At 40.7% G+C, this 13,170-nt stretch overlaps 1 protein-coding gene across 26 annotated transcripts in view; it reads right to left on the minus strand.

The window, feature by feature from the left end:
• Positions 1-11,650, minus strand: part of PICALM (phosphatidylinositol binding clathrin assembly protein) — a 110,969-nt gene extending 99,319 nt beyond the window's left edge. For 24 of the 26 annotated variants that reach the window (XM_063783367.1, XM_054661626.2, XM_009423918.5 and 21 more), the window contains exon 1: positions 11,157-11,627. In XM_063783367.1, coding sequence (XP_063639437.1) covers positions 11,157-11,286 — 130 coding nt within the window. In that variant the 5' untranslated portion in view covers positions 11,287-11,627. Of the gene's footprint in view, positions 1-11,156 lie in introns of all 26 variants that reach the window. The other 2 variants (XM_508908.9, XM_009423907.5) reach the window with 2 other exon arrangements.
• Positions 11,651-13,170: the final 1,520 nt, after the last annotated feature.

The raw sequence follows: 13,170 nt of genomic DNA on the forward strand, positions 1-13,170 counted from the left end.
GCAGGAGCTGAGATCGTGCCATTGCACTCCAGCCTGGGCAACAGAGTAAGACTCCATCTCAAAAACAAACAAACAAATAAATAAATAAATAATGAATAAAAAATTATGTGTGTGTGTGTATGTACACACAATTAGCCCTCCATATCAATGGGTTCCATTATCATGGATTCAATCATGAATCGAAAATATACCAGAAAAATGCATCTCTACTGAACATGCGCAGACATTTTTCCTTGTCATCATTCCCTAAACAATACAGTATAACAACTGTTTATGTAGCACTTATATTGTATTAGGTATTTTAAGTAACCTAGAGATGATTTAAAGTATTCAGGAGATGTGCATAGGTTATATGCAAACAATGTCATTTTACATCAGGGATTTGAGCACCCTTGGATTTTCTTATCTGTGGGAGGTCCTGGAACCAATCCCCTATAGATACTGAAGGACAACCGCATATATTTATCACCTCACCTCAAAATCTCTTTATCTTAGCTTTGGATTAGTTAAATGCTAATGTTTCAAATTATTCAATACAGTGCATGAGGCGGATTTCTGCCAACAATTGTTTGAAGTATATTAAAAAGACTTGCCAATCCTCTGCAGTGTGAATACCACCCGCTATTTATTTTTTGTGATATACTTAAATTACATTAAAATTTTTGCATATAAGGTGTATTTAAAATATGGCACACATTCCTATTTCTTAAACATCCACAAGATAACTACTACCAGCACATAAAATTTTAAGTGCACACACACACCCCCACAAAGATGACCCTTGATCTCAGAACTTATAATCACGTGGGACCTATAATCAGAAGAAACATGTAAATTAAAATATGACAATTGAGTATATTCTGTGAAGTCACTTACAGAGTATATCTGCAATCTTTAGTGAGGAAAGAAGTTTTGGAAAGCATACCCAACTTCCTCAACCACTACTTGGAAGAACTGTCCCTTGATTAAGACTTGGGTCCCTAGGATGCTTTCAAGTAATAAGTTCATGGCTATAAATACCAGCACCATTCCCCTAATCACTGCTAAAAATTCCATGTATTAAGATGAAACTTTCAGCAATTCCCACTGGCCCCTGGAATCAACTTACTGATTAAGTAATCTAGATTAAGGCATCCTATTTTTACCACCATCGCTACCACCACCCTAACCTTTGCCTATTATCTCATACAGCTTCCTTCTAAAACAGACACTTCTTTTTTTTTACATTTTGATATCATCTGTTAAGTGTGCTTTATCCCTTCTTATATCAAAAATGAGTCTACTGTACAGTTATACTCTAGGAGGCACCTTTCATACAAAAAGGTGTGACAGGCACCTTCTAGAGTTGTGCAAGGAAGCAGCTCTGATAAACTCTTCAGATCTATTTCTGGTCCTCTGTTTAATTCTTAAAAATTACATTCCTAATTTCAAGAATATGTCCTCAAAAATGTGCATTTTAATATAGTGTTCAACTGGAGCAGCTACAAAAATTATGAAGTAACAATGTTTTGGAAGACACTACCCTGTATCTAAAAAAAACTAAATAAGCCTCTTAATGCCTCATGAGTTCCATGAAACAGTAATTTGTTATGTTTTTATCAATGTTATTGACTCTATATATAAATTTGTAACCAGGCAATTTCCATAGTCACCATAAAAAATATCCTTAAATGTCTACTGGCATAGATTTTTATGTCCATAAATTGTCCATGGAATAGTCTGAGCTATGAAGGGAGGTTAAGTATAATCATTCAATATTTACTGAGCACCCATGGGGGGTTGCTGACTAGGTACTTGGAGAAGAGATAGAGAACAATACCGAAAACAATTCCTATTCTGCGGAGGAAATGTGCATAAACCCAAAATACATAAAAGCAAGATAGCCACTACAGTTTAACAATATTTGAAACTCTATAAATGGTGAGAATAATGCTGGACTGACAGGACCAGGGGGAGTTATTCAGTGATGTTTTTATGAAAGCGGTTACCTTAACTGTGAATATTAATGGGAGCAAGGTAAAGACAGTTTAAAAGAGGCCGAGCATGGTGGCTCACACTTATAATCCCAGCACTTTGGGAGGCCAAGGCCAGAAGTTCGAGACCAGCCTAGGAAAGAGACCCCTTTCTCTTTAGCAGGGCATGGAGGCACACACCTGTAGTCCTACCTACTCAGGAGGCTGAGGCAAGAGAATCCCTTGAGCCCAAGAGTTCAGAGTTACAGTAAGCCATGATCATGACACTACACTCCAGCTTGGGTGACAGAGCCAGACCCTGTCTTTAGTCCAAGGAATCATATGTGCAAAGGCTAACGGTTTGGTAGTCAAGAACTTTTGGCACAATTGATACCTAACCTGCCTAACTTTCACAAAAAAGGATAGTTTTGACATAAAAAAAAAAGAGAGAGAGGACAAATCATCAAGAGTTCCAATTAATAACTAATTTTTAAGGCCTTTGGGAAAAAAATTTAAATATTATTGTTAAGACTTTTTTGCCCCAGCAGTTTCCTTTCCAAGTCATACTGAACACTCCTTCCAATCTACTTATGGACATAAAGTGGACATAGGGATTATGATACCACATCTCTTGCTTGAAATCTTCCAAAAGTTGAGGCACTGTTACCTACAAAATCAAATCCAAAATTACTCTGAGAATTCAAAGGATCCCTTAGATCTAGTTCCTCTTTGAGTACTCTTTTGCCCCTTCTAATACACACTCATCCCTAAAGGTGCATTTTTTTAGTCTCAGAACCTTCACACTTTTAAAATTGAGGAGCCAAGAGCTTTCATGTGGGGGTTCTCTATCAATATTTACTGTTAGAAACTGAAACTGATAAATTTATCAACATTAATTCATTTGAAAAATAACAGTATTTTCAAAAAACCCCACAATTTAGAAGAGTGGCACTGTTTCACATTTTGGCAAAACTCTATTTTGTGGTTTAATAGGAAATAGTTGAATTATCATTATCTGCTACTACATTCAACCTATGGCAATATCACACATCACATAGCCTCTAGAAAACTCCACTGTACAGTGGTGAAAGAATAAAAATAGAAAAGGCGAATAATGTCTTAGTATATGAAAACAGTTTTGAACTCACAAACTTGCTGAAATGGTCTTGAGGACCCCCAAAAGTCCCCAGACCACACCTTAAGAACCACTGCCAGCAAAGGAGAAAGGCAATACAATGCGGCAAAGATAATCTTTTCAACAAATAGTACTGCACAACTAGATATCCACAGGTAAAAAAAAAAAATGAATCTGGAGACAGACATTACACTCACAAAAATTAACTCAAAATGGATCACAGACCTAAATGTAAAATGCAAAATTATAAAGCTCCCAAATGGTGACATAGAAGACAATCTAGATGACCTTGAGTTTGTTGATGACTTTTTAAATACAATGATGAAGGCATGACCCATGAAAGAAAGAACTGCTAAACTGGACTTCATTAAGATTAAAATTTTCTGCTCTGTGAAAGGCATTGTCAAGAGAATGAAAAAGACAAGGCACAGACTGGGAGAAAATATTTGCAAAAGATACATTTGATAGCCGGGCTCAGTGGCTCATGCCTGTAATCCCAACACTTTGGGAGGCTGAAGCAGGCGGATCACCTGAGATGAGGAGTTCAAGACCAGCCTGGCTAATATGGTCAAACACCATCTCTACTAAAAATACAAAAATTAGCCAGGCATGATGGTAGACACCTGTAATCCCAGCTACTTGGGAGGCTGAGGCAGAAGAATCACTTGAACCCCTGGGAGACAGAGCTTACGGTGAGATGAGATGGCCCCATTGCACTCCAGCCCGGGAGACAGAGCAAGACTCCATCTCAAAAAAAAATTAAAAAAAAAGAAAAGACACATTTGATAAAGGACTGTTATTCAAAATAAACAACTCTCAAAACTCAACAATAAGAAAACAAAGAACTTGACTTTAAGAACAGGACAATGACCTTAACGGACACCTCACTAAAGAAGATATAAAGATGGCGAGTATGCATATGAAAAAAAGTCACATAATCAGGAAAATGCAAATTAAAACAATACCACTACACACCTATTAGAATGGCCAAAACCCATTAACAGTGACAATATCAAATGCTGGTGAGAATGTGAACAGAAACTCCCATTCATTACTGGTGGGAATATAAAATGGTACCATCACTTTGAAAGACAGTTTAGAGGCTTCTTGCAAAACTAAAGGTATTCTTACCATATGATCCAGCAACTGTGTTCCTTGCTATTTACCTAAATGAACTGAAAACTTATGTCCACACAAAAGACACGCACACAGATGTTTGATGTTTATAGCAGCTTTATTCACGATTGCCAAAACTAGGGAGCAACCAAGATGTCCTTCAGTAAGTAAATGGACAAATAAACCCGGGTATATCCAGATAATAGAATAGTCAAGTGCAAAAGAAAAAAAAATGCTGTCAAACCGTGAAAAGCCACTGAGGAAATCGTAAACGCATATTAGTACGTGAAAAAAGAAAATCTGAAAAGGCTATAGACTGTATGATTCCAACTATGACATCTTGAAAAGGCAAAACTATGGAGACAGTTAACAAAAAATAGTGGTTGCCAGTGGCTGGGGAAGAGAAGGGATGGCGAGGGGAAGCACAGAGTATTTCAGGGCAGATAAACATTGTACCGCTACAACAGTGGATATGCGCCATACAATTGGCCAAACCCATAGAACATACAAACACCAAGAGTAAACCTTGGCCGGGCGCAGTGGCTCACGCCTGTAATCCCAACGCTTTGGGAGGCCGAGGTGGGTGGATCACCTGAGGTCAGGAGCTCGAGACCAGCCTGGCCAACATGGTGAAGCCCCATCTCTATCAAAAATACAAAAATTTAGCTGGGTGTGGTGGTGGGCACCTGTAATCCCAGGTATTTGGGAGGCTGAGGCAGGAGAATCCCTTGAACCCAGGAGGCGAAGGTTGCAGTTAGCTGAGATCGCACCACTGCACTCCAGCCTGGGCAACAAGAGCGAAACTCCGTCTCAAAAAAAAAAAAAAAAAAAAAAAACCCTAATGTAAACCATGGACTTTGGGTGGTAAAGATGTCTGAATGTAGGTCCATCAATTTTAACGAACGTACCACTTTCGTGGGGGATATAATATATCTTGATAATAATATAACTTGAGAAATCCTTCATTTTCTGATAATCTAACAAATCACAACTCTGAACATAATTTTTAATACAAAGGCTTAGGTTCATCAAGATTCTCTTTTAAAGAACTATCTAACTGCCCCAAATGATTCACATACACAGTGAACATACAAAATACTAAAAGGTCAAGTCCAAAATTTTGATTCTCTAGAGAAACGTATAAAGCAGTTTAACTGGGAACATACTAAGACAGAACACAAAGTAACGGAAATGCCACTTTAGCTACCAAAAGAACAGGAAGAGCAAATACTAAGACTTTACTTTGAAAGTCTAAGGCTACTTCTTCCTGGTAGGGCTCTAACCTCTTGCCAAGAAGCCTGTAAGTTTATTTTTCTTACTTCTTTATTTTAAGTGAGAAATCATGAAATTAACCATTTCAGAGCTGAAGAAAACAAAGGAGAAACAACTATGTCTACAGTGAACTTTCACATTAACTATTCTAAATGATTATCATGGCCAAATAAACAAATATTTTTAAATGAAAGCAATTCTGATTATTAAAATAGATTATTTTTAAACAATCAGTGTTTTTTAAACATCAAAGTAAATGTTTCATATAAATGTCTCACAAAGCGTATGAAAGAAAAATGTCAATCACTTCTTATGAAGTGTTTCACTTCTCACCTGCCATAGTAACTTTAAATTCAAAGACACCTTTAAAAATTATCCAGATATATAAAATATTCAGTAAACACAAAAGGTATAGATGCCCAAAGTCTAATACTATTTCTTAACATAGCAAATAAATCCATCAGCGAACAATAATTACAAAAGTATTTCACAATTCATTTGCTAATTATGAATAAGCGGCTACAAAAAATAGTTGAATATTAAGTTCTCTTTAGAGTTCCTCTTTTAAAACACATACTGTTCAGAAACTTAACTAGACATATCTGGGAGGAAAAAGGATACATTTGTGAATTTTATTATATACCTCAGGCATTCTGTTCTGCCATGGCGACAGAAAAAATAAAAATAAATAAAATGCCTCAGGCATTTGACATGTGTGATCAAATCTTACTCATTACTACCACTTTGATAACTCTATTTCTATTTTCTGTATTGCAAAACTACTAAAAGACTAGTAAGGATAATGAAAAATGAAAATATAAATCATATGACTAATTCTTACAAGAAAGAATAGGAAGCCCAGACATTAATTACAAAATAACTGTCTTTTTAAAACAAGATCCTTTTGGAAAAAAAAAAAGTCCCAGTTACCTTACTTTTAAATAAAAGATATCCTGGGACAGATCTTCTACTTTATTTCTTCCTTACATGCATCTTCTTAGAAATCACATCCTAGTTACCAGATCCTTCTTGACGATACGCAAACTAAGCACCCATAAGATATTATTAACTGAGACATTAAAAACCATTTGTGCTTTAAAAGGGAATTAATTCAGGTACAGTCTGGTATGTTATACGCATTTTTAATGTAGTTACACAAACCACTAGCCCAAATACAAATTCCACCTTCTACATATGCAAAATATTCAAATCCTACTTTTTAAAAACTTATTTCCAATTTCTAGATCCAGTTCACAACATACAAATAACCATGCTGTATCGACCAGAGATATGTTGATAATGGATGCTTAGTAAGAACTTGATCTTGATTTTGTTTTAGAAAAGATAAGGCAGTGGTTGAAATGAAATGTCCCTGTAAATTAACTGGGGAAAATATGAATTAAAAAACAGAGACATACAGGATATGGTGACTCACACCTATAATCCCGGCACTTTAGGAGGCTCAGCTGGTAGAGAGGATCCTTGAGCCCAGGAGTTTGAGACCTGCCCGAGCAACACAAGGAGACCCTGTCTGTATAAAAATTAAAAATTAGCTGTGCGTGGTAGCAGATGCCTGTGGTCCCAGCTACTCAGAAAGAATGTCTGAACCCGGGAAGTCAAGGCTGCAGTGAGATGTGATTTCACCACTGCACTCCAGCCTGGGCAACAGAGTAAGACCCACCTCATTTAAAAAAAAAAAAAAAAAGGAGACATTACAGCCATTAGTATAAATATTACATTTCAGTGAAATATGTCAAAATATAAATGTCCAAGGATAGTAAATTAAATAAGAATAAAGAAAATTAAGAATTCATATCAAAAAATAGGATAAGGGCCAGGCATGCTGGCTCACACCTGTAATCCCCAGCACTCTGGGAGGCTGAGGCAAGAGGATTACTTGAGCCCAGGAGTTCAAGACCAGCCTGGGCCACATAGGGAGACCCCCATCTCTCCAAAAATAAAAAGTTTCTTTAATTAACCAGGCGTGGTGGCACATGCCTATAGTCCCAGCTACTTGGGAGACTGATGTGGGAGGATTTCTTGAGCCTGAGGAGGATAAGGCTGCAGTGAGCCATGATCCTGCCACTGCACACCAGAGACAGAGCAAGACCCTGTATCCAAAAAAAGGGGTGGGGTTAAGACTAAAGATTGTAAGATCAGATAAAAATGATTTTTATATTAAGAAGTTATAAATTAAAAATTGTGGGCCAGGCACAGTGGCTCACACGTCTGTAATCCCAGCCCTTTGGGAGGCCGAGGTGGGCGAATCATGTGGTCAAGAGATCCAGACCATCCTGGCCAACATGGTGAAACCCCATCTCTACTAAAAATACAAAAATTAGCTGGGTTTGGTGGCATGCGCCTGTAGTCCCAGCTACTCAAGAGGCTGAGGCAGAATCTCTTGAATCTGGGAGGCAGAGGTTGCAGTGAGCCAAGATCGCACCACTGCACTCCAGCCTGGCGACAGAGCGAGACTCCGTCTCAAAAAAAAAAAAATTTGTTTTTTCTATCCTGCAATAATTATGGTTCTTTTAAGCATTCTATACTGCTAAATGGAATTAGAAGCTACTTTCTATGTATATGAATTGCCCCCACCTCCAGCTGTGAGACAGGATTAAATGAGATGATGAGAAAGCGCCTGGAAAACTGAAGTTCTTCAAATATAAGGGCTGCTATTCCTCTACCTTGATTATGGCTACTAAAGGCCTAAGATTAAATGGAAATCGTGTTTATTTTTACAAACATATTTCAAGTTTGACAACTCTTTCACACTAGGGATGCTAGTCAACACTATTATCCACTAACACCTACAGTATAAGCAAAGCAAAAAAATCTTTCTTCAGTAAGTATATAATGTACTATGAATTAAGCCATAATTCATGGATTATTAATAATCACTTCCTAATGTGGAAAGATCTTGGCGAGAAACTGACAGAAACCACCTCCACACTCTAAGGGCTTATAGGAAAAACAACAGTCCTAAGCATATTTTTTGTTAAATGCTGCCATTTTAAAATGAAATCATTTTCATTAGATTCATATAAATAAGCATCAGTTGCTAGGGGCATTAAAAGGTGCACATAAACTAAGCTTTCACTATAAAGAAAAATTCCTAAAAGACAAAAAATTACTTGAAATGTCAGGTTTCTGTATTAAAGCCTAAAGTTCATGATGTCAACACCATGAACTGTCTGTAGAAGACTTTTTAATTTTCTCAAAGCATGTTAGTGTGTGCAAGGAAGGTATTTGTTTAGTAAACCACTCACTGGTCAGACTTTACCTAAGATAAAGGTATTTTATTAGTGAGAACTGATTACAGGACATTTTAATCAACAATGTAGGGAAAATAGTATCCCTGTATTTTAAAACCTCATTGAAAAGAAATAGAAGCACATTAACGACACATATATTTTTAAATCAAATACTACCAGGTATATTCAAGTTCCAAAAAGGTGGGAGCTTGTAAACACAGAAGTGGTAGAGAAAAAGAACGACAAATGCAAGATTATCCTCCAAACCTAATCCCAGTTACCATCTATCTGCAGTAGTGGCTATAACAAGAGAAATAGCTAATAACATTTATGAAACAACATGCAAATAGCACTCTTCTAACCCTACCTATTTTCTCCTCTTTTTGGCAATGCTTTAAAAGAACCACTGCTACATTTGAAATAAGACACAAACCTTTACAAAAAAAACTTTTAAAAGCCTTATCGATTCTTATTTTGAATGAGGAAAGAGGAAAATAGTTCACACAGTCACAAGTAGTTTCTTCATACTCCCATACAAAAAAAAAAAAAAAAAAAAAAAAAAACCCAAAAGCAACTAACAAAAGAATTAACACAGTGTCAGGACAAACTGTAAGATTTGGTAGGGCAAACCAAGTAGTATTTGAAGAGCCGTAAATAGCAGAAACGTCTACTACACGTATCAGATAATCAAAAAATCACATATGGCTTTACGATGCATTTTTAAAAGTTTTCGGTTCATAAGAGTGTCACCATTTAAACATATTCTCCATTCTCTAAGACAAGCAAGGACTGAGAGTTTAAAAGCAGCCTGCATGCATATCTGAAAGAATCAAGCACTAATGCTTTTTTATTTAAAACTTTTTTCCACAGTGGAGGAACAATCACAAAGAATAATAGGCTTCTGTGTAGCAAAAACTTGTTCTAACAGCATTCATGAGCACAGTAACTTGGAAGAATTTACATTTCGTACATTTTTTTTAAAGTGCAAACTTTACGGCCAAAGTCCAAAAATGAGAAATCAAAACAGGCTTCCAGACAGTGAATTATCTTTCAGGGCATGCTCACTCTTGCTTCAAACAGTAAAACAAAGTAACTTTCATGTATGATGAAAGTCAGTCAGACTAATGTGTCCAGTCATTTAAAAAGGGAACTTACTTATCGTGACTATTGCCCTATTTTTCCCTGAAAAGTTTCAGGTCTAAGCTCCATTGGCTTGAGTGATCCAATGAGCTTTGTACCCTGGGGTAAAAGAGCGCAAAGAAAAAGGAGGATATTACAGGTGACTTCCAGGTTAGAAAAAAGTTACGAGGAGTTAGCTCTACTAACTGTATCTACGTTAGCGAATGGACGAATACTATGTCGTGTAAGAGAAGCTAGTTCCTCAAAAGGTAACTGGCATAATTAAAACATCCAAACTCAAGCATCATCAAACATCATTTTGCCAATTTTTTTAAGGGATGTATGTTATTTGTAAGTAAATTTATTAATCCATTTGGAATTCCAACAGTCTACGCTTAACACTCAAGCTTCTGAATTCAAGCCGCCAGAGTTAACAGTCCCGGGAACTGATAAGAGTATCAGCAAAATGCCTTTTTCCATATCCCCATGTGAAAAGCTGGCGGGCAGAGCTGACAGTCACAAACTCACCCCAGTCAAAAGTATGGACAACACAATGATTAAATTCCACCAGAGGCAAATAAAAATCCCAACTTTCCAGAAAGCTTTCCCTACACCAAATTGAATCCTTTTACTTTCACTCCCACAAAGAAGGTAATCTGAAATAAAAGTCGGGTAACTGGGTATGGTATTTAAAATGAGTCGAAGAAACTACACTGAAGCTACTAGAGAGGCGATGAAAAGGTAACCCAAAAGCAGGAGGGAAGGTGGAACAGAAAGCCAGGAAGGGATGGGGGAAGCAGCTAGTGGAGCAAAGGAAGTGGGGGATCCCTTCAAGGGAGGCAGCCCGGAGGGATAACAAGGATCTGGATGCAAGGAACCAGGCGTTTACTGAAACCCGAAGGAGGCTGATGAAGAAACAATGGGGCTGGGAGACGCTCAGGCGAGGGCGACGAGGCGGCACCGGACGGGTGGGAAGGAAGAGCAGAAGGCTGCAGTGGAGACGGGTAGGGGGTGAGAAGCCAGGTGGGGAAGCAAGTTGGTTGGGTATGATGGGGTGTGGTAGCGCACCGGGCAGGGAGACGAGGGTCCCCTAGGAATAGGGAGGGGAGTGGCTTGTCAGATTTTGAGACGGGGAGCGGAGGCCGTGAAGTGTGATGGAAGCAAAAGAACACAGCTCAACGGGCACAGGACCGGCCGTGCCAGAGAAGACGCAGGGAGGGAAGAGGCAGCAGAAGGGGGAAAGACAAGAGAGAGAGAGGACGCGGGTCGCGCGGGCGCCGGGGAGCGGGGGCCGCGGTCGGCTTCACTCACAGTCCAGGTGCTTTTTCTTGGGCCCCATGATCTCGTGGGTCGTGGCCTTGCATACTGTCTTGGATACGGCAGAGCCGGTGACACTGTGCTGGGCGGCAGTGATTCGGTCCGTCAGGCTCTGGCCGGACATCTCTGCAGCTCCTCCACCACCCCACCCGCTCAGCAGCCGGCGGGGACTGGGACCCCCAAGAGCCGGAGGGTCCCCACCCCCCACCGCACCCCCTACCCCCACCGGCTCCTTCCCCGCCTGCCGGCCTGGGGCGCGGTTCGGGGCCGCGCGCTGCCACCAGTCCAGAGAGAACCGGCTCGTGTCACCCGCGGAGTCGGACAAGATGTCGGGCACTCCCTTGCCCCCGCCTCAGTTCAGCCCACCCCTTCCCTGGTCAGCTGGAGCCGGGCAGGGTAAGAGGAACAGGCAGCTGCAGGAAAATGGCGGCGCCAGGCTCCTCCTCGGAGCTTTCCGGGCTGCCCCCGGGTCACGTGACTCGGACACCGCCCCTCCTCCCTTCTCCCGCCCCTTTCCCCTTCCCTTTCCTCTTCGACGCCCGCCCTCCCTCGCTCAGCGAGGGAAGAGCTGGGCGGCGCCCGCGCGTTACGTGATGGAACCCGCCAGGCGGGCGCAACAGGAGGCCCGCCCGAGGGGAGTGCACAGCCGGCGCATCACGTGACTCTCCCTGCCAACAGGTCGCCTGAGGCTCGGCCCGCGGGGTCACAGACGCGGGGCGGGGCGGGGCGGGAGAGGAATGGCGAGGGCGGCGTGCTGGCGGGGGTGGGGCGGGGCGGCAGGCTTCTCCCCTTATCCCCCCACCTCAAGTGTGTCCTCGTGTCTGTGGTTGAAACCAACAGCTTGACAAAGGAGGTGCAGCTGCCTTCACAGCTTCCCCTGAAGTGGGGGGTATTAGGCCTCTGGCTCCCCGAGCTTTCCCAGCAGAGTCAAGAATGTATTTCAAGACGCCTCCCAAAGCCGCCCTCCTGGCTTAAAGGAGAAGGTTCCAAACGGCCTATTTTCTGAACCTTCCAGCAGGCCTCTCTCTACCATGGAACTATTGAAGCTCTCCTTATTTACTTACCCCAGAAAGGTTTTTTCCCCCCTTTCCTTGAGAGGCTTGGAAATGTCACCTGGTTTTGTTTATCTCTACTCCGAAAACCCGACACGTTGCTGCCATTCTAAATTTAGATACTAGCTGGCCGGTATTCATTCTCTAGGGTGTGGAAGAGGACAGGAAACACATAGCTTCACTGGAATTTGAAAAGGGAAGTAGTAGGATGATGTCAACAGCGATTAGCTTGACCCTACATGGCTGACTGCTGTGGTGATTAAAGGTCCAGACCATAGAAGGAAGTGAGAGGGGCGGTAAATGGAGAAGTCCCATTCAAACAGTCCAGACATCACTGCCTGCCATCTCCCCTGGTTTAGTCTTTCTTACCTTTGGCCTCTTTTCTCTTATTGGGTGAGTCAGATCCATGGAAAGACGTTGACACTGCCCTGTGGACATTTTAAAAGAAGTATTACATCCTGAAATACTATTCAATGAGACCCAGACCATACATTAACAAAGCCTTTTATATGTTATTAGAGCCTCTACATTCAACCCAGGGTTAGGGATAAGTTGAAAAATATGTGAGTGTTAAGTTACCATGATAGTCACATGTAATCTTGCTAGTTTCAAATGAAATGCTAACATTCTCAGAAAGTCTGTGTACACCATCTGCCAGCCAAATCCAAAATACTGTGCTTCAATCTGGTGACTCTCAAAGGATGCAAAGCTGATAGATATTTAACATTTTATGTATCATATCAGGAATTTTGTGGTCTCCCATTTTCCCCACGCCCCCTCACCCCCCTTTTTTCCCCACTATGGCTGGTGAAATTCTGCAGCAACATGCTCTTGCCAAGAACACACAGTTTTTAATCCCAGCAGGCTTCATCTTTGTCAAGCCAGCCTCCAATTTCACAAAACTATAATGACTTCCTTCAGTGTACTGCAATCCATCTGTGGTTTGGTGCCCCGTT

Source organism: Pan troglodytes, chromosome 9 (assembly GCF_028858775.2).
Source record: "Pan troglodytes isolate AG18354 chromosome 9, NHGRI_mPanTro3-v2.0_pri, whole genome shotgun sequence".
Lineage (NCBI taxonomy): Eukaryota > Metazoa > Chordata > Mammalia > Primates > Hominidae > Pan > Pan troglodytes.